Here is a 27,549-nt window from a genome sequence, read left to right on the forward strand (position 1 = left end):
TTGATTATAGATGATCAAGAATTAAACATGGCAGATTTGTTTCCCACTGATGATGGTGTGTGACTTTGGAACACAAATACAGTTTATGGATAAACAGTCTTACAATAAAGTGATGTCGTTTATAATCTCTGGGGTTTGTGTCTTATTATTACCTCAACAAACAAATACAGAGCCAATGCAGAATAGATAGAAGTTTAAAAATCCAAACATGATCCACCTGTGATCCACAAATGATCAACGCCGTTTCATATTTTAACTTTTATTCACTTAAATTCTCAAGTGTTAAAGCAACAAGAAAACATTTATAATGTCCTTTGGTGGGATTCTTATTACACTTTATAATACCGTATATGTAAACTGATATTCTTTGATGCCAGCACGTTGCCAATACAAAGGAAAATCAACTGCACACCCAAAAGTAATCAGAGAAACTAAAAATCAAATGTAAAGAAGTGAAGGAAAGAAATATAGGAGAAAAATATAAGCATGAGATTAAATGATTGCTTCTGCGTTTGGATGTCTTAAATAGATACATTAAAGGTTGCCTTTATTCAGTCACAGTTCGGCAAGGATACAAAAGGACTACAGGACTTTTTCTTCAGTTTGCTCTGTTGAGGAAAAAGAACTTGCAAATACACGGATGGATTTCTATGCGCTTTTCTGTTCTGCTCGGGTGGAAACTCTCCTCTGAGGGCGATCGCAGGGAGCATGAGGGCTCTGGGATCCAAGACAATCAGAGAGCAGGAGAGAGAGAGAGAGTGGAAGGAAGAAAGAGAGGAGGGAGAAAGGGGGAGAAAAGGAGGGTTGGGGAGGGGGAGGTGGGGTTTATTCGTACACGTGTGCATCACTAACATTGGACAAAGAAATCTTTCAACCGACGAGGGCTACAGAGTAACGTTCACAAAAGCACAGGTCAGTGGTAGCATGGCGAGGAGATTGGGAGTCAAGAGGGCGGAGAGGGGGAAGGGGGAAGGGAGAGGATGAACAGGAGGGAGGATGAGCGAGTGCTGGAAGGAGAGACAGAAAGCTAGAGAAAGAGAGAGAGAGAGAGAGAGAGAGAGAAACCGACATGGGCAAGGTTTTTGTGGCAGTCCGGACAGATTTCCTTCTATCCACAATGCACTGACAGCAAAGAATGCTTCCTGTATTTTCTCCATTATTATTTTTTTGTCCTCGTTTTTTTTTTTTTGTCCTCGTGTTGATGTCGTTTCGGCGTCGAGTCCAGCCAACAGTAACTTGCGCAAGCGTCCCGCGAGGATCGGCGTCCACTGTCGGCTCATGCCCGAGCTGATTGGTTGCAGCTGTTGTTGCCGTGGCAATGAGAGAGAAGTGAACGAGTCTGTCATCTTCAGTTATCCCTCCTTAAACTGGAAGGGGCTCAAGTACCTGGTATGGCTTAGAGGGAGAGATGGAGGGTCACAGTTCTTTGCTCCTCTTGACTCTAATTAGGCAAACGCTCAGTTCCTCTGGTATTTGTATTCATTTCTTTTATATAATATCTGGCATTTTAGAAGTATACCTTTTTTTTATTTTCATCTCTATATACTCTTCTTTGAAATTAAATGAAAAAGTTTTTGCGCTGGTTGTTCCGGCACGTTCTCTTCATGGTCAGCGCGAGCCGAGAGTCCACAGAGTCTGGAGGCAGAGAAGCTCTGACAGTACAGTCCAGAAAGCTCATGGGTGGTGGTGTTGTTGTTGTTGTTTAATGGTTGTTGATTACTCAAAGAGGGGGTGTGGGAGGGTGGAGGTGGTGGTGGCAGCGGCGGCGGAGGCAGGGCGGTTTGGTCCCACCAGGCCGGCGTGTGTGTGCGTGTGTGCGTGGGGAGTCACGGGTCTCTTTAGAGCACGGCGGCCCAGTAGGAGGCCTCTCCCAGCAGCAGCAGCAGCAGCAGCAGCCTGGGGAGGGACGGAGGCGATAGCGGGGCCTGGCCCGAGTTGGCATCCCTGCAGCCCCCCAGCTCTGACTCGCAGCGGGGCTTCTCGCACAACAGGCCCGTAAAGGTGGAGGGACACTCGCAACGGAGGTTGTTGACACACACGCCGCCATTTTGGCAACGCAGGAGCTCGTTGTCACACACCCGGGCTGCGGTGGAAGCAACAGAGACAGGAGGAGGGAGTGAGAATCAAACACACAGAGAGGCTGAGGTCACACTTTACTTGAAAGGCACGGAAATATATCAAGAAGATATTCATAAGTATTATCAATCTTACAGTCAAATACCTGAAAATGACATTCATATCATTTCATTATCTACAGTTTCCTCTTTCAGTGTGTGATAGAAGGAAATGGAATCAACTGTGGGGCTCAAATTGTAGTCAATATTAATCTAATGTTCTCTTCAAGTAAAGTGTGACCGCTCTTCTTTCATTACACATGATAATGACTTTTAATTTAGCATTTCAATTCAGTGTTTTCACAGCAGCTTCTGTGCTTCATGCAATCGTAAACAAATCAGGGAGTTTCCTCTGCATAAATCAGGTTAGTTGAGTTAGTGAACATGTTAGTCAAACTCATTTGATATCTTTAATCAAACTTCCCCTCATGAATTTAGAAATATTGATAGCGTGTCAATGTTTTCCTCTTTGCTTTTAGAATACGACGAGTACACAACTTCATGATTTATCTTTAAATAGAACATGTTGATTTAAAAAAATGAAAATAGTTCAACTCAAAGGCTAAATACAGTTTAACCACAGAAACCCCTTTTGCATGTAAACACAACGTTTCTCTCTCCACTATGAAAGGAATTCCCTGTTAATCCCTTAAACCCTCTTTGATTACGGCGCAGATTAAATCCTCCTATCCGCCACGTTCCGACAGAAAGCCACACTTTTCCCTCGGTTTTCCCCTCAAACAGCAGCGACTTTAGACAAACTGAGCGTCAGGTGAAAATTGGAGTATATTTAGCGGCGGGACAGCGAGGCCACTCTATTCCCAGCGGAGGCAAGCTGTCAAGCAAGCTGGAGGCAAACAAAGCAGCGCCGCACAAACTAATAAACCAACGGAGACAAATAAACAGTGATAAACACGGGGGCCACTTCTGCCCGTTCCACTCCTTTATGGGAGTGGAAAACAATGCGGTGAGCAATCTCTGAACTCTATGGGACATAAATATCACAATAACAAATATCAGCCCTTTCTCTTAATACCCTGGAATGGATGCATGCTGTCTCGCAGGAATAGCCAAATAGGGCTTTGATGGGAGGCTTGTTAAGAAACATTGACTCTCTGGATCCTATTTGCCGCCGTCTGTTTGGTTGGAGAGAAGGGGGGGGAGCTGCTGCTGCTGCTGCTGCTCGGCTCGATAGTTTTTTAGCTCCGGGCCACAGCTCACCAATTACCATGCACAACAAGATCTAGATAAGACACCTGAACTATTGTGTCCTTTTTCTTCTGGAGTGACATCGGCTCCACGGCCCGATACAACCACTCAGCACAAACTGGAATAATGAGTCAACAAATAAAACTACGGCGACAAAGAAATCGATGCTCCCTTCAGAGAGCCTTGGGTTTGCTCTGTGGGTTTGGGTTTTTTACGGGGGGGAGCAGGTGAGATGTTTAATAATGAATACCTCCCACCAGCTGACCAAGAAGAGCAATCAAGTATATTCATTAAAGACTGGTGTTTTCCCCCAAGAGGCCTCCATATAATCAAGGTATCGGCAAGATTCTAATTAGACACTGACCTTTCCTCATGTCCGTCTTATCCCAAGACACGGGAAGAAAAGTCAGTCTCAGGACATGCAAAGTATTTTGTGCTCAGTCCCCAGAAAAATAATGAAGGAAGAAGACTGAAATGTGGAAATGCTTTTCCACCAGCCCAGGACTCAACCATGTGCACCGGGCCAGAGCAGGAGGAGCTCAAGGACGCTTTGATAAGAGATGCAACACCACTGCAGCTGCTGGATTTGAATTTGTTTTCTAACTCACAACAGTCAACTTGGCACCAGGCGCTTTATTTACAATGGTGGCCGTAGTGGACAACAGAGCAAACCAAGACAAAACAGGACCAAGTTGAATCTCTGTCAAAGGGGACGGATGCTTTTTTATGACTGTCTATATTGTAATTTTATAGGAAGTGTGTGTTGGAAACGATCAAAGCTGCAAACTTGAGACTGAGACCAAAACAAGCCAATCCAGTGAGCCGACGTGGAAGCCGTCCTTTTACATCCGGAACAAACTGATGCAAGAGTGGATTAATGCCTTTTTCCACATTAAAGCGTTACAAAGGCTTCAAAAACGTATCTCAAGATGTAAAGAAGAACATGGGATTGTGGGTAATTGTGAGAGTGTGGAGTGTGTGTTTGGACAGCCGGCGCTGCACATTGTGCTAAGGTCTCGGCGTCTAATTGCCACAGTTGCAGCTGATTTTATCAATTAGGCAGTAACCTAATTAATCTCCTCTCAGAGCGACAGCAGCGCCGCATGCTGACAGACAAAACACAAAGCTGAGCCTAAATCCAAACCCATGCCCGGAAAAAACTCATTCAAGAAATGAAACGGCAACGAGCAACTCGGCTCAAACGCAACACGGTACACAGAATGATCAATAAGTGAGCTCCGATCAATCCCACAGTGATCGTGACTTTGAAAAGGAGACATCAATAAGAGGTTTTTATCAAAGATGTACAGTAGATTAAAGGCGATGTAAGACTTTGAAGGCACCGGCAGCCCAGTGGACGCAGTAAAAAGGGCTGCAATTGATTCTAAGTACTATTTATCAGAACCTAATTTAGAGTCTTGGCCTCCTCAGCGGAAGATTTATACTTTATTGTCTTTTGCTTTGTGAGCTGGAATCTTTTCATCAAGCCATTCTTCTCTTCTATTGTCCCCCGCTGCACTAAACTGCTGTGCAGAGCCTTCTTTAATTCCTGATAACAGAAACAACAAAGAGGTGTTTGGGTCTCTCTCGGAGGTAAACACACACTAAACATCCTGATAGTAGTTTTTAATAGAGATTGTCTACTGTGGCAAATCCACACCAAAAGCAGCAGATTATCTGAGGCCACGGCCCGAGCGTGGCGACTGCACAGTCCTCTGCAGAACAACAATGAGATGACGATGAGCCTCCCAGGCGAAAAGAGAATGGAGTCGCAAGCAGGGGGGAAGGAGAGCTGGTTTGGGATAGAATGAACCCTTCGCCCCTCATCCTCATCCTCAGTGGCTCACGTTTACCGTTCCTCTGCATGTAAACAGAGCCGGCTCAGGAAGTAAATGACAAGATTTGTTGCGTTTGCTTTTGATATGAGTGATAATATTTAGAGAGGGGAGCGGTGAACTAGGTGAGCCCGTCTGAGGCAGAGAGGTGTTTGACGAGAGATTTGGGCTATAATTGCGTTCTTCAGTCTGCATGCAGATCAGAAAGACCGAAATATCAGGGAAGGAAGGAGAGGAAGCATTTAAACTCTTTCAGCCGTGGAATTACTGCCATATAAGTATAAATGTTGGCCTCTGGAGCCTTGGGTTCATTTTGGTATTTGGGGTCTTTAGTATAATAAAGATGGAGAAACATTATAAGAGAATACTTGCAAAACAGTCAAGGATTTAAAATTGTTCCAGAAGCTCTTCAGAGAGAAATAAAGCAGGAGATGTATAAATTGCACCAATTTCTCCCCTGACTTCATCTTGTGTTTTTTAGGTTTGGTGTGTATGTGTGTGTGTGTGTGTGTGAAGGGAGTGTGGAGTGGAGTGTGAATCACAGAGTGCACTTCAACAGATTCCTGTTATTTGAATTCTAAGTTATGACACGGTGAGAGGATCCTTCTCCCTCCTTCACATTGAATCCAAGTCTAGTTTATTTGTAAAGGCAAACAAACGCTTTCTAACTCGGCCCAAAGCTCTCGACGAAGACAAGGACCCCCTCCCCCAAAACAAAACCCTTAACATGTAACAGAAATAAAGGGATGAATCTCAGGAGAAGCAATTCAAAGACAGATCCCTTCTCCTCTAACGGCCATGTGTGCAATAAAAGCTGGAGGTGGAGAAAGAAACGAGTTACACACAGACAGAAGAAATGTAATAATAGAGGAAAATAAAGCTGGAGTACTGATCCAATTAGAGGATCTCAAGTCTCCACAGAGACGCGGTCATTATGAAAAATACTGTCAAGACAAAAGGACAGAAAGAACATCAAACACCTCGTTCCTGATCCAGAAGAGGATCTGAAGACCACAGAGGGTGAATACTGACAATAATCTGCCCGATGATGTCATTTGTATCTATAGACTCATGTGGATTTTGTTATAAACTGCAAACTGTAATAGCAGCGTCTCTATTACAAGTCAGTGTAGAACTACTCTGAGCTTCTGGGGAGAACAACATTCTGACATTTGAAATCTTTGTGCTTTAAAGACAGAGATCTCCGTTCCCGTCTGCGTCCTTGTGCTCCGACGCCTCATTGGACGCGGCGACATCTCAGGCTCCTTAATTGGGCCGGCCGAGCCGAAAGGAAGCAGACTAAAACTTTCCACCGACTGCTGACATGATGCATCCTCGGCGATTATATTACGCCCTGCTTACTGTTTATCACCTTACACCCACAGGAAGAAGTGGAGGTCTGTGCCAGAAATTAATCCCTCAGAATCATGTCACCTTACAATGTTCAAGCTCCTTATGTAGGGCACCTTTGTTAGCCCCGGACTGAGAGGACAGGAACCAAATCCAGGGCAACTTAATTGCAATTATAAACATGAGGGCGCAGGTGGGTTGTGTTAGGTTAAATGCCAATTAGTGTTCAATTTATAAGCTGTAAAAGTCAATTTGTGCTTTGATATGCGAGTACAATTATGCATTATGTTAACAGGAAGAGCGTCTAAGGAGCCAACAGGGATTGGATGGAGGAACAGGAGTCCCATCGGTGGACATGGAGCCCAGCAGGAACCAGAGTCTGCAGCAGGGAGGCAGGATTTCAAAGTAAGGGCGTGTTTTTGGGGTGATTTTTTTTTTTTTTTCATGCCGTCTATCCCCTGCAGCGTTTTTGTCTCTGTGAAGTTTGACTTGAAAGAAACAATGAAAAATTACTGACATTTGAGAAAGCCTTACCTCATAGGGCATGCATGACAAAATGACCGGCGGGAAAAATGTAAACTAGGCGACATTTTTAACACAAAACTGGGCTGGAACTCCAAACAAACAATGGCCGCTTCTCTTTTTTTCAGCTGAAATGTTGCCGGTGGGTGACATTGGGCCGTTAGAGGAGCAGCCAAAGGTGATGGCGACACAAACAAAGTCACAGGCAGCCGCGGTGTCAAGCAGTCAATATTGACTCAGCTGCTGTGTTGTTGGTGCGTGTCACGGCCGGATGACTGTATGGCTAAAGCACCATGCGCACCGGCCATGCCTGCGCCCCCCGCGTCTCTGTTAATGCAGCCGCAGCACAGTAATGAAATGAAGGCTTGGTTAGTGAAACAAATAGTTCAGTATCGTCGGGTTAGTCTGCGTTAGCTCTGCGTCGGTCAAGGTGGCTGGGCGGCACATTTCTTTACAACCAAGCTGAGGAATCACACAGGAGAGAGGAAAGAAATGAGGGAAAGAGAGCAGGAGGAGAGACAGTGCTGAGGGGGGAGAGCAGTCCGGAGCGGCGTGGGAGGGGAGAGTTGTGGTTCTACTTACATTTGCAGCCATTGTCCCATAAATAGCCGGGTAGACACTCCTGACACTTGGGCCCTGTAGTGCCCTCCTTACATTTACAAAATCCTGTGCCATTACAGCGATCACTGACTGAGCCAAAGGGATTACAATTACAGTCTGGAAAAACAAGACACACACATACACACACAGGCTGGAAACAGGGTGGTGCTTTGGTTCGTGCCAGCACACTGCTAGGATTTTTCACAGCATGGACCACAGTGCTCAAACTTAATTAGGAGCTCCACTGCTTTTAAAAGCCATTGGATAGGATTTAATTGGCAAAATATTTGGATTGTTATATTAAATCTCATACAAGAAGAAATGCTACCATTTCAACTGTAATGGGAACAGAATGGGAGAAGAATGAGGCTGGTTCAGATGCATGTAACACTTTGTAACCATTACAATTAACACAGGTATCTTCAGTCATATATATACTTGAGTTAAAGTTATATATGTCAACAATATGCAATGAGCAAAATGTGCAAAAGCCTTATCAGTAGCTTTTTTCCTTAAGATGGGACATCGTAGGGCTAAGAACCTGCACATGCTTTTCAAACATTTGATTCAGTCATACAAAGGAAGGGCAAAAGATGGAGAGAGGAGACGGAATGGAACAGTGATCACAGGAGGGATGGCGGAGGATGAGCGTGGTTCAGAGGAATGGGAGCTGAGTTCATTGAAATGGGGCATCGTTGTCATATGCTATTGTGTTGGCACCATTATTCAAATTGAAATCCATTGAAATGCTGAGATGAACTTAATGTGTTGTCTCGCTTTAAGTAAGAATCCAGACACCATGGTTGAGGCATTGGCGTTATCATCAAACGCCACTTAATAACCATCGACTACAGGAAGTGTGTCGTTAGCACTGAATTAGGGTTGAAATGGCCTTTAAAGAGCTCGTCTGTGAGAAACAACAACCTGTCGTGTCCCTCGTGTCCTACACTCATCTGACCTTCTGGTAATCCACGGCAGCTGGAGCGCTCGGCGAGTCAAAATGAGCCCCCGCGCTTTGACAGGCCCCGACCATCACACCGCACCTTCTGTGGCTGCACGCCGCTGCACCCGAGTGACACCCGGAGGTCAGGCAAGAGGAGAGAGGTGACGGCAAGTGACAAACGGGAGGAGGAGGAGGAGGTGGGGGAGGAGGGGGTGACGAGTAAGAGAGGAGGAAAGGGGTGACGGCGAGTTTGGCATGAGGTAACGCCTGGGTGACTCTTAACACCATGTGACGGGCTTCAGCTGCTACTCCTGAGGCCATTTCTTGTATATGACATATGCACTGTCATGGCACCTCAGACTGTTGGTGTGACTTCTCTGTGACATTTCTCTCCGGACTCTCTGTGCTTGTCAGACTCCCCCCTCTGGACTCACAAGTGCACCTGGCAGTGAGCGCTCTAGACTCACAACGGGGGGACAAAACAACAGCCTCGGGACGCTCGGGCAAAATCCAATTTTCGCACATTTTTGAACACATAGGAAAAACAGATGATACAACATATGGACGCCTGGATTGAGGCGGGACAGAAGAAAGGAAACACCAGCTAAGGGCGGACTCGGACTACAAAGGCAAATTCTCAGGGCGGTGGAGTGACGTCAGAGATCAACTCGCTGTCTGTTGTGTTTAGATTTTTGCCAATTACCACTTTAATGTGTGATGAGGTCCCAGAGAAGCTAACCTAACACGTGACTGCTGCCAACATATAAAAGTTATTTAAAGTAGCGAGGTGTTTTTAAAAGTATGACAGCATACGCAACAGCTACGCAACATTTTACTTCTTATACTTGCTGGTGTTTCCTTTATTTTGTGCAAATTTCACACTGTTTTACAGGCAAATCAGACCATTCACCCTCTAATGTCTCCCTTAAAGCCTTGTTTTGGTACATCAACCGCAAAATAACCTGCAGATACTTTTACCCACGGCTAAAAGGAACGACTGAAAATCGCTTTGTTCCGTCCGAGTGAAGCTGAATCACTCCGGTCTTATAAAAGAAAAAAAAAAGCAGATTATGACAGGGAGCTTAATGAGGGACGCCGCCGTCTAAAAAAGCAGAAGAAGACGTGAAAGGTCACTGAAAGACACGGAGGCAGGTGGTTATGGATGATGAAGCGGTGAGGGATGAAAGGTGCCTGTTTATTCTGGTAGCGAGTCACAGACAGATGGAGATGAAGCCAGGAGTGTGTGGGGTGAATAAGCAGGGTGCTGTGATGGTGTGTGAAAGGTTGGGGTAGGGGACTAACCTATGCACACATTTTCATCGTCCAGTTCTGCCGTGGCATTGCGGTAGTATCCCAGCTTGCATAGCTGGCAGTGCTGCCCCCTAGTGTTGTGCTTACAGCTCACGCAAATGACGGTGTTTAGCAGCTCGATGTAGCTGCATCGGTTGGAGTGGCCGAAGCATTCGCAGTCTTGCAAAGAGAGAGGAAGCCGGGGGTGGGGAAGGAAGGGGGAGAGAAAGGTAGAAGAGAAAGAGAAAGATAGAGATACGGAGTAGGAGGTGTAGGAGTGGTTTGCTGTTGCTGGCGAGCGCTATGGCGGCGGTGGGGGTTAGCAGACATTTGAGCGAGGCGCCGTGGCATGCGAGGTTGAGAATGGAGAGACTGGAGATGTGAGTGGGGCTGCGGTGACAGGGAGGGTTGGTTCTGGTTAGAAAACACATCACATCAAGAACAAACCAAAAAAAGAAAAGCACGATATTAGTATGACTCGGAGAGATCACATCACTTCAAGCACACAACAACACGAGGCGAGGAAGGCTCCGGAATGATGGCACAAAGACACTGTCACATCAGGACCACCACACACAGCGAAGGGCAGATCAAACCACGGATGGAAATGCTTCTTTCAGACCGGGAAATGTGTGGGGAGCTTTTGGAATTGATGTCTATTTGATCTCTGATCCCCTTAAGTGTTATGGTTGGACTTGTTTGAAGAAAGAGGATGAGATGGAACTCAAATGCATGCTAACTACTGAAGGACATGGAACCCTCAACGTATTCAACCACTACTTTATGATTTGGCTACGTTCTAAAGAGTCACTACAGTTTCCCCGCTAAAAGCTTCATGACGCAATCGATAAGGCACACGAGCAACATGGTGTATTGGCGGTACATCATGCTGCATTAGAGGCTGGAATATGGACGTGAACTTGGAAAAGAGGGCTGCAAACCCTCATGCTTTGGTCCTGGATACTCACTGACAGCTGTGCCCTAAGGTGCAGGGAGGGTGGGGGGAGGAGGAGGAGGGGGCGACCACAGCTCAGCTCTCAGCGAACATCAGTCTGCCACGGCGACTGACCGCCGACACCGCGTGTCACAGCCCCGACAGATGTGACCCTTAAGCCTCTCTGGCAGACGCGTGGACCGAAAGCTCGCTCGCGGATCCAGAGCCGGGGCGGAGGGTGGAGGGTAGAGGGGGGGCGGGGTCGGGGGCTTTCTTCCGGGAGATTGCGGTTATTAAGGATCCGTATTGAGGTCAGGTCTCGCTGTCTGGCCACTAACCGCCAGACAAAGCTTGGAAATGAAGGAGCAGAAGGAGTCCACTCCACCTTTTGCCTGGAGCAGAACAGTCTGGTCCCGGTGTAAGCTAAGCTCCTCCACATTAGCAGCCGCGCTCCCTCAGATATACTCTCCCAAGACAAATAATCTCTCCTTTCCAGAAATAGGCTAAGGTCATAAATCATGCACGCACGGGGGAATAAAAAGTCTTGAGTCTCTGAAACACACTTCCCAAAAATAGTCGTGGTCTGAAACACCCTCTTTACTTGAACTGAAAAAAAGAGAAAGGTTCCGAGGGACTTTAACAGAGTTTAGAGGCGATGAGTCCCGTACAGTGAGAGGCATCAGTCGGCCGCTGGTTGGAGGTATGGATACAGAGTGCTCTTTGGTCACTCACACCGCTGGGATAGTGTTGCAGGGTTATGGAGCTTACAGTAAAACAGAAACATTAAATCAAACAGTGAGAGGGCTTGGATGGTGTCTGGGGTGTGTGTGTAGGTGTGTGTGTGTGTGTGTGGGTGGGTGGGGGGTAGGGAGGGAGGGGCAAAGTAGGAATACCAGAGCTCCTACCTCGCTTGCTGTTTGCAACGTGGCCAGTAGGGGCAGTGGACAACGCAACTCGAGGAGCTACTAGACAAATTAACAAAGGAAAAGAAATAAAAAGGTGATATTGCAGTTGAACATAAAACATGTAATGTCAGAGAATCAAGAAGAGTAAAGTATCGTGCAAGAATAGATGCAACTGGTCAAAAAAGAAAGGAACGTAAGTTGTAATAATGGTGACTGATGGTGTTTGAAAATAAAGAGTGACGCCGCCAAGTGAGGTTTGGCTGCGTGTGGCATCAGCTGCTTTAATTCATTACCAAGTGATTTGTATTGTTTAAAAGCCTGTGTGTGTTTGCGCCCCCTGTGCGCAATAAATCTGCGCACAGGAGCGCGGATGAGGAAAAGTGGCTAGCCGGGAAACGCAGCGATCCTTGGATCCCTTTCCAGTCGTAAAAACAAAGAATAGGGGGGAAAAGGAATAACAGGCCCCGGACTCTACGGCTCTGCTGGGTGACATAAGCTGCTGTCACTTACACTGTGTGCAGTCATGGAAACACAAAGCTGAATGGTTGTATTAGACTTGTGTTTGGCGTCTGCATGATGGATTAAGCTGACATGAGCCTTACATCAGTCTGTGTAGAAACCTCTCCTGCTCACTCAGACGAGGCCGAGCATCTCCTCAAAGCGCTGTGCCTAATTAATACTGAACGGGATAATCACACTTCCCCAAAAGCTTGTGTACGTGCGTATGTGTAAAGACGAGACGCACGCACGTTGAGGATAATGCAAAGAACGGCCAGTATGTTGCAACATGAGCGCCCCCTGGATCTCCACACTGGAGATTATGATCAAGATGACTAAAGATACTTTTTAGGGTAGTTCGGAGAAATGCCATAATTGGTGAGGGGAGGTTATTAAAGATTCTGCCAACAAGTTCTCTCAACTAACCGACTACATTGTACGATACAAACAGTTTGAAGTATATAAGTCTGTTACAAAAACATTGTTGTTGCATAATCTTTGTTGCCTACCTTCTTTTCGGTTAGCGACACCTAGGGATGAGACATTCGGCCGAACTGCGTGCAATTGAGAGAAACCAGGAGTTAATCAGGTGCACTGCACCGGTGGACACTGGAGAGACTGGAGGTGTGTGTGTGTGAGGGGGAAGGGGGGGGGGGGCTATGTGGTAGTGGAAACACACAACTGGCAGACACCAACATGTCCGGCATGACTCAAGTCGGCAAATCAGGAAAAACATCAAATACAAATGGGGGCAGGCCTGGCAAGAGAATGCATCCAAGGACCCGGGAAGGACTTTGGAGAGACGTTGTATGTAATTGGTGTGACTTCCATGGTCTACGCTGTTCATGTTCATGGAAATGGCAATGATGAGTAAACTCAAGACAAAACTAAAAAAGAAAAGAGATAAGAACCCTCTTAGGTTTATGTATCTGAGCCATCAATTATGCAAGGGACTCTAAACTATGTAAAGCAAATGAAGACTTTGGGGGGCATTTTGTTTAATTCATCACATTGACTATGTAATCAATATCTAATTACGGTGTATTTCTGGTGGAGGAATAACAATGAATAAATAATGGCAAGTGTTGGGCCTTGGAATGACGGACTGCTGTGGGTAGCATAACCTCATAATTACATACAAGTCGGTATTTCCGTGTCAGGGAAATACTTTGCGGTTGGAAATGGAGAAGACTCAAGCAAAGCGAGGAATACGGATAAGTTTCCTCATCATCCCCCTTCATCTCCTCAATTGATCTCTCCGTGTCCTTTTGCTCCAGACTCCTGTGAATCATGTAATCTGGGGGTAATTAATGGCCGCTGATGTCTTGAGAAGAAGCCCATTACCCAATTACCATATGAGTGAATAGGGATCAGGAGTGCTGTTCAAAAGGCCAAATCATTTTAGGAATGACTTTCACACTTCTGCTAATTGATTTAAACAATGACCCTCTGTCGGGGTTACGATCATGTCCATGCACTTTAAACCCCACGGCATCTCTAACATCTATCGATTACCTGATCTACAAGTCGTACATCATCCTGTGCCTTTATCCATTTCACTTCTTTTATCATGAAGCACTGATGGCACAGAACATCACCACTCAAACTCAGCTTGTATCCTCAAACACACACGTTTGATTAGAACAGAACCAGACGAGAGAGCAAAGCCCAGCGTCAGGATCCATGCCGGCCAATCGGTAAAGTAACTTCCTTTCTATATCTTCTCGTTTTTTTAATTATTCTGTGTTGGCGATTGATTGGATGCAATACTGATTGCATCTGGGTTCCATTAATTATTGTGTTATGGGGAACATTCAGGTAAGGCAAACTAAATGAGTGGTGACGGATTTTAATCAATGCCACAGCCATAATGAAATGCAATCTTGCAGAGCCAGAATTGTTTTTTTAAATATTAATTTCACTTTAATGGGCCGCATTAGGCAATTCAGCCTGGCTTAATAAACTTGGAATAGAATTGAGGAAAGTCAATGAAGGATTCAATTACCTTCAAACAACATGAAAAGTGCTGCGCTTTCTCTTCCCCGCCGCGCTCTCGCTTCTGGTTTATTTGAAAAGCTCCAGCGTTTTGTCCGATCACGGCTTTCTTTATTAATAACACGGCTGCAAATTGGCTCTTGTTATCACTGCAAACAACCCCATCCTCTTCTGTGTGTTTTTTAGCAGCGGAGCCGAGCGTTTAGCGCTGAGAGAGACGTACGTCGGCTCTGTGGGAGGCTGCTGTTTGTGCCGCGATAAGACAGCTACTCATGAGAACGAGAAATCCCTGTGGGCCAATCTGGATGAGATCTGAAGACTTGTCAGTGTGTCCTTTCTGCATCTCTCACCCCTCACACACACACACAGATACTCTCTCTCTGTCTCATAAGCATGCACACTCTCCTCGTAAAAGGATTTGTGGACAGCCGTTGGAGATGATCTGACCTGGCGTTTTGAATGGAAATCTATGTACTGTGTTTACTCTACTGCATGTGTCCAGAGCATGCAAACACACACACACGCATACACACGCACGCACACACGCACACATACACACAAACGCTTATCACTATTCAGGCCGTGCATGGGGTGAAATTGTGCAACACCAAGTACCTTTTAAGGTTGGAGGGGTGAGGGTGTGAGGGGGCGATGATGAAGCCAGGCAGTGGAGGGGAGGGGGGTGGGGGGTTGCATTTCTTGGCCATGTGTCCATTTCTGACACTTACACAGTATTCCACTTAACATACTGTGTAACATACTGTAACACTCTGAAACCCGACAGCTCATTTTACAGTTTAGCTCTGAAAGAATTAAAAAAATAAATGACTGAACTCAAATTTTGTAATTAACAATTTTTGCATTCATCAAGTACAACGCCAATTATTTACTTGTTCCTACTCTCCCAATGTTTCATATACTAGTATAATACGTTTCTCAGTATAATTGAATTTGAATGTCTCAAAGTTTCTCTGGAGACTTGTGATGTCATTCATCATAACATTCCTTTCACTTTATTGTGATGAAATTAATCATAAGCTGCAGCGCTATTATGTCCACAAAACACACTCAGTCATGTTAGGACATTTGCTTAAAAGTCACTTCTTCTTTTTAAATGATTAACAGAGACAAGTGTGCATGAATCACACATATTGTGACATTACCCAGCTGATCGCACCGCTGATTTGTTGTGGTCTCATTAGTTAAAGGGAAGTCTGATCTGTTTGTTTAAAGCCCAGCCAGTCCATATGGGACCATGACCAGTCACAGCAGGGGGCAAGTTACTGATCAATCTGCAGAGGATCCTCACTAAGAAGCGGGCAAGAGGAGAAGAGATTGAGGAGAATTGAGCCAGACTGTGAATGCACTTTGACTTGTTCAATACGCTCCTATGGTTCCTGTATCACACAGCCTTCCAGGCAGCGGTAACTTGAGACGTGGCACCTCTCCTCTTCCTCCTCCTCCTCCTGAGGGGCTACTGGTTGACGAAGATAATACCAGCCGAGGTGCTTGCGGCTTATATTAAAATGACCTCCTGTGACATTATGCATCCAGAGAGGTCCTGGCACTTTAATAAAGTCTAGATGCCATTTATTTATAATGCATGGGGGAGAGGAAGAGGAAAAAAATCCAGATGGCATTCGGCATTCAGAGCCAAACAAGAGATATCTGGTTGAGGCTGGGGAAAGTAAATTAATGTTTGGCAATATTGCCCCTGGCTATTGCTTATCTTTCCTTCAAAAAAGGAAGGAAAAAGGAGGTTAGCTGACAAACAAAAGCCATCCTTTATTTGGAGATTGGAATCAGAAATGAACACCGGCTGGACTGGGTTTGGGGTGGGGGGGGAGGGGTGCATGGTGAAGGATGGCACAGGAGGCAAAGCAAAGCATTCAGCATTCTTTAACAGTTTTGCTCATTGGAAAACGCTTTACTTACTAACTGGACCAATGTTATTAGGAATACCTAGAAAAGAGGGAGAGAAGAAGAAAGACAGGTTGAAAAATTTGAGGCTGTAGGCAAGAATCTCAACATTTCCCCCCTTGAGACATGAAATGCATTGTTAGTGCCACCAAAGTTCATCGAGTTCCCACCTTAACACTTGTGGTCCATTGTGAAGAGCCGTCTACCTTGAAATGACATAGAAACTGTAGGCTGCTGTGCCGTGTGTGTGTAGGCGGTGTGTGTGTGCTGCTTCTCTGATTCACTGTGTAACGACACGTACATGTTACGGCGTTCCCAGTGGTTTGGAACATCTGGAATGGTGCACGTTTAACCTCACCGCTCCTTTGTTTCAGAGACAGATCTCTTCTTCTGTATGTTAATGTCAAAAAGTTGCATAAAGCAGGAAGAATCTTCAACAAATCAGTCTTGAAAAACATATTTCCACAGACACAGACACCTCACACACTCATACACACACACAACATATCAAACAGCATTGTAGATGGCAAAATCTTCCTCTGAGGCCAAAGTAGACATGTCTTATCCTGCACGCTGCCTGTCTGTCCCTCCGTCAAGCAATCCCTTGTGCCAGACAGCCACTGAGCAGATAATACAGTCTGTCTCATCCCCATGGTGACCAGATTTCTCCCACACCAGGACTGTGTCTGGCTGTGGATCTGAGGAGATTGAGATGTTCACAGGCTTCTTGCACCAATCATTTCCCCGACTGAAGTGACCACCACTACCGTTGCCTTTGGTATTAATTAGGACTTTAAGTATCAGACCACGTTTCAGACATCGGCTCACACACAAACCGCAGGATTGTTTCCGAGACGCCATTAGCGAGCGCTCTGCCATTGTTCTCTGTTTGAATCCGCATCCTTCAGAGGCGTGCGGACACATCGGGCGCCAAGTGGATGACGTTTGTTTTCAGACGAACGCTTTCAGGACAGGACAGCACGAACGCCTGCTCTGCTAATCAAGCATTTGAAGACTCCCCTGTCCTCTCTCCTCTCTGCCCTCAATCAGAGATGGTGCAAAATAACACAAACAAGCCCCTCGCCACGGGGAGCGGAAGCATGCTGGGCACGGGGAGAAACACACCCGGGGAAGCTGGGGAAGGAAAAAAAGCCCACATTTCTTTCCCCCATCATCAGGCTGATGGAGCTGAGGCGATATGGAGGCATCTGTGTGGGAGTTTTGGTCGAGGCCTCTTATCAAATGAAGCTGCCACCAAGTCTACCCTTGGACTCCGGGGGAAACGGGAGGATTATGCTGAGCGTGTGCACATGTGTTTGTGTGTGAGGACTTTAATCAAACTCCCGTCATTCATTCCCTCTGTCTGGGAGGATCCAGAATCTGTGACCTGTCTGGGAGCTGTGTGTGTGTGTGTGTGTGTGTGTGTGTGTGTGTGGGGGGGGGGGGGCGCAGGAGTCCAGGGTGACATATGGAGGCAGAGCGTAATGGATGTCAAACCTCAAAGGGGCCGGCTTGTGCCAACCAGGAGACAGAGAGAGGACGAACGCAAGGACAAAGAAAATCAACCTAATCACTGGAGAACAACAGGTGCTCACATAGAAATGAAGAGGTTTAAAAGGCAATCAGATGCATTAGGGGGCAGCCACCCATGGGTGCTGCTTTAATATGTTCTAATGTTCTAATTGTTCTGCAAATTTATGTTTTTCTAAAGTTCTAAGTTAAGCTAAACAATTCTCAGAAACAGCATTTAGAAAGAAAAGAGCAGCCATGACAACACACCCACGCCCACGCCCACGCACACACCTAAAGAGAAAGAAGCAGCTTATAAAAACATCACATTTCTCTTTATTGTCTCGATTGAAGACATGTTAATATGTTACTATAATAAGTTTACCATCGAATCCCCAAGTTGCACCTGCTGAGAGGTTACCATGGGATACGTATGCCAGATTTGGAATCTTCCTATATTCATACTTTGACTCATTTAAAGAGGAAACTACATTCATTTAATTAATTTAAATGAAGTGAAGTGAAACATTTCTCAACATAACCAATTAAGTGGTGATATACTCTGCAGTAAATACGCAGCCTGAACCTTAATTGCCATCTGCAGCGCATTATTAAACACACGCTGGCACACTGCAAAGGTGACAATACAAGCACACACACACACACACACACACACACTGCTGTAACCGAGTGTGTGTGTGTGCGAAGTCAGTTTTCCCCCATAATACCGAAAGAATAAAATTTAAGAGTGTAGCCAAACAACTGCAAATAAAAGTCATAAAAGCAATAAGTAGTCAACCAATCACACGGCCCGGAGCGAGGCGTGGCTTGTTATAGAATGTAAAGAATGTCACGGGCGTCTCTTCTAATTGCGCGGCGTAAAATAATTGATGCACGACAGCGGCTTAGTTTACGACGTGTCTGTCTGCTCGCTGCCGTTTACTATGCAATTAAGTTTATGATTGCGGCGTCAGTTACACAGTTATGATACGACTTTAATGTATGTATAATGGCACGAGAGGAAAAAAAGGGCTCGTCAAAGGGGTTATTAATCTGGAAAATGAGACTTTGTTACTCGGCAGTGTGTTACTTGTTGAGTCACGGGGGGGAGGGGGGGGGACGACCTTGTCTCTCAGGTCACGATCTGAAACACAAGAGGGCCGTCAGCGGAAACGTTTCCTGTTTTACGAACAACCTGTGGGGTCGGAGCAGATGTCCAGGATCCCATGTCGGGTCATTTGATTAATTTTCAATCACCGTCGTTTCCAATCTCCTTCACCTGCCCCGGCTCGCCATTACGGGCCATGGCTGCAATCTAATTTTGCCCTATCGCACAGGAAGAGGGCATTAGGAGCGGCGTGTGTTGACGGTGTGCTCCATTGATTTTTATGACTTGTGCAGGGATCATGGCTGCGAGTCGCCGCGGCGGTGAACATGATCTGCGAGGGGCTGAGCTGCTCGCCGAACACGATCTCCGTGTGCGTGTGTGGTCAGCATGTGCCAGAGGAAGGAAACACGGAAACACACACACGCACACACACACACACACACACACACACACACACACACACACACACACACACACACACACACACACACACACACACACACACACACACACACACACACACACACACACACACACACACACAGAGTCTAATATACAGTGAAATACATTGTGGAGCATGAATTGCTTTGGTATAAATCCTGACGCAGCTGACTTACAGGTCCCCGTCTTTGATCTATCGTACATCCTTCAACAGTTCAGTTCCTGTTATTCCCCTATCACTCATCTGAGACCCTCACGCTCCCCATTACACACGGATGCATCATCAACCCATAGAGAACATGTTCTGCCATGGAGCTATAGGCCTTAAATCCAACACACACACATCCAATTTCCACACCAAACAAAGCCAATCTGTCCTATATTCACTCCCACTGTCCCTGCATGCAGAGGAACAAAGGACACCTTGGTTAAAATTTACCATATGGCTCCGAGATAATACTGTCAAGAGCAATTGCTTGTTGGTGCGGAAGTACAATATTGTGTGTGTGTGTGTGTGTGGGGATTGAGGGCATCCTTGCATTGTTTCTGTCAGTATCCATTCTGATTTGACCTTCAATATGTCTCACCTGTTTGTCTACCTGGCTCATTCAGGCGGAGAAGGAAAAGGGGAAGAGGAGTTTATCTGCTGAATTTTAACCGCAGGCAAAGTTGGTAATTACGTTCCCTGGCTGCCATCATTTTAGAGCAATCCATCATCATCTGCACGTCTTTGCCTATATAGAGCCTAGTGATGGTGACAGGCGTTGCTAACTGGTTAGCAGGGGAGGAAAAGCTGCCAAAACTACAACACACTGCATGCAACTTGATTGAATTCCTCTGGAGCAAAATTACCGCTGGGCTTGCCGGAGCGCCCGGCTCGCTCTCTGGATCTCAACGTGTCGATCTGAATTGAAGGTGGCAAGTCCTAAAGTGCCTAAGAGCTAAGTTAGAGAAAGCACAGTTTAAGATTTGGGAGGGATGGAATGAGGTATAGCTCAGCGGCGGCGGCGGCAGTGGCATAGAAGAAGGAATAAAACTGGAGATGGAAGAAACAAATATTTGAGAGAAAGATTACCGTCGCAGCTGCACAGAGCCAAGATGTGGAAAACGCAGTGTAAACAAGCTCGGTCTCTGGGGAGGATGGGGGGGTTTGTGTGGGTAGAGAGAGAGAGAGGGAGCATGAAATACAAGCAAGTGATGGAGAGAGAAGTGACAGAGGCAGAGGATGAAGAAGAGGAAGGTTGCAGAGGGAGGAGAGGGGATGAGCAGATGCAAAAGGAGTGACGACGAAAGAGAATAGGGGTCAAATGAAAATGCAAAGAGGAAATGAGGGCAGTGACGCTACAGTGTGTGTACTACGTGTGTCTGGTGTGTGTGGGAGTGTGGGTGTGTGTGCATGAACGCAGGAATCATTGGCCATAAGTGATCAGGGCTCATTAATGACAATCATCAGTTATGAACCGAGGCTGATTCCTGGATTCTAGTTCTCGTAATTCATGTTTGCCAGACCTCCAGTCAAACCTGGATCTCCTCTCCTCATCACATCGGGGACAAAGCCTGCAGACCCATATAGAGGTTGTTTATGTTTCCTCACAAAAGAATGAGATTGATTCTACCGTGGTATTATTATCCGTGCCTCTGGGATTCGGAGCTTGTCACTGAAATATGTATAGAAAGCTTTCTCTTCTCTTCTCCTGCTCAAGAAAGGAGAAAAAGCTAATTTTGTTCATTTCAAGTGTGCAGTATATGTGTGTGTGTGTGTGTGTGTGTGTGTGTGTGTGTTCAGTCACCTTTCCGTGATCAGCAGCCTCCCAGTTGGACCGGAGGACTGATAATAAGTCGGCAGCATCTGGTAGCTCTGAATTAATGCACGCTAATTATAACAACAGCAGAAAAATGTGATTTGTGAGTAATATTATTCCGATAGCGCTTCTGTTTACGCTCATCTGGGCGCTAAGAGATGCAGGTTCATAGAGTCGGAGAGGGAGAAGTAAGATTACATGTTGATCTAGCTTGCAGGAGGGAGGGAGGGGGAGGGGGAGGGGGGAATAATCGTTACGGCCAAATCCACTGCGCCCGCCACTTTGAGTCCTTTGATCAAAGGCGATCCATAAACTTCCGAGTCTTCTAATCCGGCCTAGACAAGGAAAAGTCTCCTGTCCTAAAGCCCCAAACAGAACGAATGATGAAGTCATACACAGTAGGGAGGTTTGGATTGCAATTTGCCTGTGATTTGGTGTAGCATTGCCTCTTAACAACGAGATTTCAATGATCACAGCCGTTTAAAGAGCCAGACTTTGGGAGAAATCCATGTGAATTCCCCGGTGTTCGTCTGGTGAAGCTGCAGATGTACGAGTCGTCTTCTAACGTCTCTTCACTGTGTCTTTCTAATTACCAGCTTCTTCCTGTGCGCATGTGTGTTCTGCTTGTTTGTGAGCTTTGCTTGATGGAAACACCTTGAACTCTGCCTTTGAGCCGTTCCCGAACCTGCAGATCCATTTAATCCTTTACAAAACTACACTAAAACTCGGCTCTATATTCAGTTTTTACTCTATGAAGGCGCCGCCGTCCACCTCCACCTCCGCCGCTGGCCTCTATCCTCCTCAGTAACCAGAATCTTGCAGCAAAATGAACTGCCATGATTAATTCCAAAACGGATCCCTCTCCGTCCGTCGGCGGGGAGGCAGAGAGGGAGAGTGAGTGAGGCGGAGAGTCAAAGGGCGAAGACGGAGAGCAGGAGAGAGACGGAGACGACGTTCCTCACACTCTCTGCTCTTCTTCTTCTTCTACGACGCGGTAGAAATTAAGCCATTAAATCTTGATCAAGTCTTCATTTTTGACCGATCTGCCTCCTCAGAGTGGCGCTGACAGATGAAGAAACCTGTGGGATCGTGCGCCGTCCGGGCTCTAAAGTTACAAAGGAGAGCAAGGTGCATTTTTCTATCAGCCTTGTGCGTTTCTTCTCTATTCAGGAGGGACGGCCTTGCATTCTTATAGATTTCTCTCAGTGTTATTACATTATGGATTTTTTCCCCTCCAAGACAAAGTATAATAATGCACTTTATACTAAGACTGTTTTTCATCACAGACAGAGTGTGTGTGTGTGTGTGTGTGTCCTTGTGTGCGCTAGCTGTGAATGTCTCTGACGGAATGCTTTGTGTGTGTGTGTACGTGTGTGTGTGTGTGTGGAGCAGGGAGAGCACCTGTGTGTCACTTTTTAATAATGTGCTGTCAATCTGAGCTGTGTGAACGGCCATTTCACTAACCCTCCCTAAGTTTCATAACGCAGATCTCTAGAAGAAGTCTTCAGCCGGCGGGCCACGAGGGGAAGGAATTGCAATGGGCGCGATATGAAAACAGGGGGGGAGGGGCCATAAAACTTGAGCTTTCAGGAACGCAAACACACCTCGACACGGCTTCTGTGGATCCTATGTGACATCACCAAAACGGGAAAACGTCCTATTTATTCTGTCGTTCATTCATTCCAGTCACTCAGCCTCAGTTAGACTTTCTACCCCCTAGTGGCCGTGAGTAGATGAGCTTCGCTTTTTGGTTCATTTCTCTCGTTTCATCTGCCGCTCGGAGGAAACAGATGTTGCCCCCCATCATGGCGCTTTGAGTGCCCAGATGGCTCCAGAGTGATTAGAGCATCGCTTGTGTACACGCCACCATCCACTGAAGAGACCTTTGGGCCGGGAGATGAAAGGGGAGCGAGCGCTGATGGTGTGACCTCTCTGTCTGGGTGTGTGTGTTTCCAAGTCCTTCTCATATATTTGTTTGTCCCAGAGAGGCAGAATTACATAACTTTGCCACTGACATCACAAGTAGGGTCACTGAGTGTGTGTGTGTGTGTGTGAGTGTGAGAGAGAGAGAGAGAGAGAGAGAGAAAGAGAGAGAGATGTGTGTTCAACCTTTCTGTCTGCCTTTGCCTATTAATAATGAGAAGAGGAAGAGAGAGAGGATGTGAGAGAGAGTGAGAATGAGAGTGAGAGGGTAAAGGGAGTGAGAGAGTGAGAGCAAGAGAGAATGAGAGTGAGAGAGAGTAAGAGTGTGTGTGTGTGAGTGAGATATAGCGAGTAAGTTAGAGTGTAAAAGACTGAGAGTAAAAAGGAGTGAGAGTGAGAGTGAGGGAAAGCCAGAGGGTGCAAGAGAGGGAGAGTGAGACTGAAAGTGCGAGAGACAGAGTGAGAATGAGAGTGAGAGGGCAAAGAGAGTGAGATAGTGAGAGCAAGAGAGAATGAGAGTGAGAGAGAGTAAGAGTGTGTGTGTGTGAGTGCGATATAGCAAGTAAGTGAGAGTGTAAAAGAGTGAGAGTAAAAATGAGTGAGAGTAAGAGTGAGAGAGAGACCGAGGGTGCAAGAGAGGGAGAGTGAGAGTGAGACAGAAAATGTGAGAGACAGAGTGATAGAGAGACAGAAAGTGAGAGTGAGAGAGGCGGAGAGAGACGGAGAGTGCGAGTGAGAGAGAGAGAGTGAGAGAGTGAGAGTGAGAGTGAGTGTGAGTGTGAGTGTGAGTGAGAGTGAGAGTGAGTGAGAGAGACAGAGGGTGAGAGTGAGAGAGACCGAGGGTGAGAGTGAGAGTGAGAGAAAGAGAGAGGCCACTGGCACAAACATATCACACAGGGTTGATGATTTTCAGCTGTTTGTCTCCATTGCTCTGGTTTATAGCAGCAATAAAAGAACATTTATCATATCTTTACTAAGAATCTGATGTATTTACTCCTCTGTTTACATGAAGCCGGTGCTGTTGTGCCTCTACTACACTGCACAGCCTCAGTGTGTGTGTGAGGCAGCGGCGGAAGATCTTAAAAGCTTCATATTTAATGCTACTGTACCTGTGAAATACTCTCCTTGGTTGCAGGTGTTGATCCGTGACTAACACATATACATACACACACACACACACACACACACACACACACACACAGTTCAGCATGAATAACTCCCACAGATTTTCTAAAGGTTTTTTATCACCGCTGCTTCCACGGGGTCTCCTTTCATTCAATACAGGTTAAATAAAGTTGCAATTGAAAGGCAAAGCGAGCTGAAAGCGCGATGTGTACACAAGCGCGGCCCGGCCCGTTTGTTCCCAGACAGAGGCGGGCGGGAGCGCGGCCTCTCCAGGCGGCGCATTGACTGGATGCTGTGGGTGTTTGGTGAGAGGAGAGATTGCAACCAAGAGCGAGAAAACGCCGTCTGCTGCGTTTGGTGTCGATTCGAGGGTCAGAGCTTAGAGCCTCACACACCAGCCTGCAGCTGTGCAAGATACAGCACCAGATACAAAGATACCACTCTTCATATCAGCCACAGAATTTAAGCAATGTTGATGTGCTTGTTGGCATAATTACTCAAAGAACGATTAATCTAGGATGCAGGAATTAAAAATTATATATTTATGCCACTTTCCTCTAAATGAATCCATCAATCGTAGTGACTAACAGGCTTATTTACAGCTAACAGATTTGAAGAAATACTCAAATATCTGCTTGGGCCGACAGCATTTGAATAAAGTTCACAAGACAGATCCACACAAAACTCTGGAGGAACGTGATGTTGCTTCTTTCCCTTTAGGCCAGCGTTATTAGAACACACAAAGTTTGTCTCGGCTTGTTCTGGCTTTCGCTTGCACTTCTGTCACTGTCAAAATTATTGTTCCCTGTCTGCCAAAACATGACATCATACTTAGACAGGTTTTTTCATGCCAGAATCTGCCCACTCAAATCCTCCTTAGCTAAATTAAGGGATGGAGTTCTGACACATGACAATAAGAGATCAGGATTTATTCAGAATGCAATTGTCTGTTTAGTTTCTGTGCTGTCACTATTATTCTGTCCATTACTGGTTGACCATACCTGTAATAATGTCTCTCTTTGTGTGTGTGTGTGTGTGTGTGTGTGTACTCACAGATATTGGCCGTGCCCTTGGGGATGGGCAGGTAGGAGCCAGCGCTCCATGCTCGCCCCTGGTAATTCCTCTTACAGCGGCCGCAGTCGGGCCCGGTGGTGTTGTGTTCACACTCGCAGCTCAACTTCTCTTTGTCGAAGACGCAGCTGTTGGCGTGAAGGTTGCACTTGCACCTGTCAAAAGGGTGTGGTGGAAGGGAGGAGGGGGAGGAGGGGGGCGGGGTTAAGGTACAGAGAAGACAATGGTGACAAGTGAGTGAGAATGTAAACAGAGAGCTTTTATTTTGTTAGATAACGCAGCTGAAGGGTAGCGTGTCCTTGATTAGCAGCTAAAACAACTTCAAGAGGGACGAGCTCAAAGGAGGCAGGCGACGCCACGGACAAATCTTGCATCATTATTTCCTCCCTCTGTCTGTTCTCTCCTCTCTGGAAGCTCGGTGCAGTTTTAATTGTCCCACTGGAGGATGCGTAATTGTTGTAAGGTCACAGCCGACAGGACGGAGAGAAACAGGATGGAGAGCGGGACAGAGAGGTGTGACAGGAGGCTGAGCAAACACACGCCGACGCGCAACTGCGGAACAAAGCGCCGGGAGGAAGGAAAGCGGCGGCTCTTGTATCTCTGCATGCCGACGGATGGCTGCCAGTTTCCCAGAAGGCGACGGGAGCGACAGCGCGGTTATGTTTGTTATGACAAATTAATCTGAGATGATATCGCAGAAGCATATTCTCAGCGTGGAATAGAAGGAGTCCCTTAAGGTGCGCTCCATTCCTGCTCACCAGAATCTTAATTTAACAATAAACTCAGCAAATTCACTTTGTGCTGCGGCTGGATGAGTATTGAGGGGATTCTATCTCTATTGAAGCGTCTAAGATCGTTTATTCTTGCAGCTAAATGGAGAGCGTAGCCACAAGCTGGACTTCTTTTCTTCCTGAATTACAAAGTGAGGGACTGAAATATAAAACAGCAACCGACTGAGGTGTGAAATCATTTCAATACAGGGATAAATCCTCAACCAAAAGCAAAACGTTTCTCTTACATTCATTGGTTTCTCAACAATGAATCAAAATGTCATCTCGCCCCTGAAGATGAAGACATAGCTCCCTGAAAGTGACGCCTTGTTGCCGTATACAAACAATTCCCTCCAAGAATGTGCAATAATGCAATAGTAAGAATTCATGCAAATTCAACCAATTTGGACCAGCTGCATGTTTGCAAGAGCTCGCAAAAGAACGATTCAGAAAGTAAACAAAGTGAAGAACGCAGGTGAATCTCTCCAATCATCGCCATGATACTCATTCAATAACGCCAATCTCCCTGAAAGTTTACATCCAGGGTGTGTGTGTGTGTGTGTGTGTGTGTGTAGGTCTCAACTAAATCCCGCTGTTTCCCCTGCACCGCAACGCACAGTTTAAACACCACAGCACGTTCTCCCCATTCACCAAACAAGAACACGACAAAGCCGCAGAGCCGCAGTCAAATTCTGTCATTTCTGCCTCACCGTTACCACAAAAGAGAGGAGAATGTTCAGGGGACTGATAGCTGTCTGCGTCTGTAATAGTGAATAAGATGACGTTCCCCTTTTTTCTTGTGGTATTTTTTCCATTATTACATCCCAGGGCTGGAAAATCTGGCATTACAACAGGCGTGACTCATTGTAGATGAACGGTTGACGTCGCCGTGTTTGTTTATTTTAGGGAGAGACGGCTGTGAGGCAGACATAATGGCACCGCTCGAGTCCGTCTGTCCCATTATGAGCCTCCTTCTCTCTCTCCCTTCTCTCCCTCTCAGGTGTTTTCATCGGGGGCAGGTGAAAGGCTTCTCTGCGTTTACCCCCGAGGCAGAGAGAGAGACGGCTTAAAGAAGGAGAGCGAGGTGCGTGAGGAGGACGATGACGCAGGTCGGCCCACAGTTTGCCTTTCGATGACATATCCTGACAAACTCTGGCGACGGCTGGACCCCGTTCACCTCACGCACCTTGGCAGCCTTCGCCACAGCTTAGCCTGATCCCCAGATAAATACGACTATTTGGAGGAACAACACAGTCTTGAACCAATCATCCCTGTTTGATCCTGATGCTGAAAATATTTGCTGTTTGCCCTCAGATTCAGAAGCTTTACCGGCTGGAAAATCAATACGATGAAGATTTCTGGGCTTGAAACTTTGAGGCTTTTCTAAAAAATTGTACCAAGAAATAAATAAAATAAAATAAAATACAAATCTAAAACAAAACTAACTTTTTCAAATTCATAATAACTTCATAGTATAATCAAATAATTTAACATTTTTTAAAAACTTTATTTAGTATTTTCAAGAAATTTATACGAACAAAAATAAGAATAATATTAATAAATATAGATTATTTCTCTATGATAACAAAAGAATGTGATAATTAGACACAAAACCTTCCAAAACAGTTCTTGAGTCATTTTTACATCTTCATGCTGCAGTAGATTTAGTTCAGGTGTGTGTGTGT

General features: G+C 46.0%; 1 protein-coding gene across 4 annotated transcripts in view; it reads right to left on the reverse strand.

Annotated features, from left to right (window-relative positions):
* Positions 1 to 315: 315 nt before the first annotated feature.
* The window catches only part of ntng1a (netrin g1a), a 72,363-nt gene continuing 45,129 nt past the window's right edge, over positions 316 to 27,549 (reverse strand). Inside the window, exons 3-9 of one of the 4 annotated variants that reach the window (XM_076138109.1) lie at positions 25,077 to 25,249; positions 19,414 to 19,425; positions 12,710 to 12,754; positions 11,703 to 11,762; positions 9,876 to 10,043; positions 7,613 to 7,747; positions 316 to 2,083 (exon numbers count right to left, since the gene is read on the reverse strand). In XM_076138109.1, the coding sequence (XP_075994224.1) occupies positions 1,839 to 2,083; positions 7,613 to 7,747; positions 9,876 to 10,043; positions 11,703 to 11,762; positions 12,710 to 12,754; positions 19,414 to 19,425; positions 25,077 to 25,249 (838 nt within the window). In that variant the 3' untranslated portion in view covers positions 316 to 1,838. Of the gene's footprint in view, positions 2,084 to 7,612; positions 7,748 to 9,875; positions 10,044 to 11,702; positions 11,763 to 12,709; positions 12,755 to 16,130; positions 16,158 to 16,261; positions 16,286 to 19,413; positions 19,426 to 21,746; positions 21,773 to 25,072; positions 25,250 to 27,549 lie in introns of all 4 variants that reach the window. The other 3 variants (XM_076138110.1, XM_076138111.1, XM_076138112.1) reach the window with 3 other exon arrangements.

This window comes from Genypterus blacodes, unplaced genomic scaffold (genome assembly GCF_046128005.1).
Source record: "Genypterus blacodes isolate CSIRO-AG114 ecotype Tasmania unplaced genomic scaffold, CSIRO-AGI_Gbla_v1 ptg000348l_1, whole genome shotgun sequence".
NCBI lineage: Eukaryota > Metazoa > Chordata > Actinopteri > Ophidiiformes > Ophidiidae > Genypterus > Genypterus blacodes.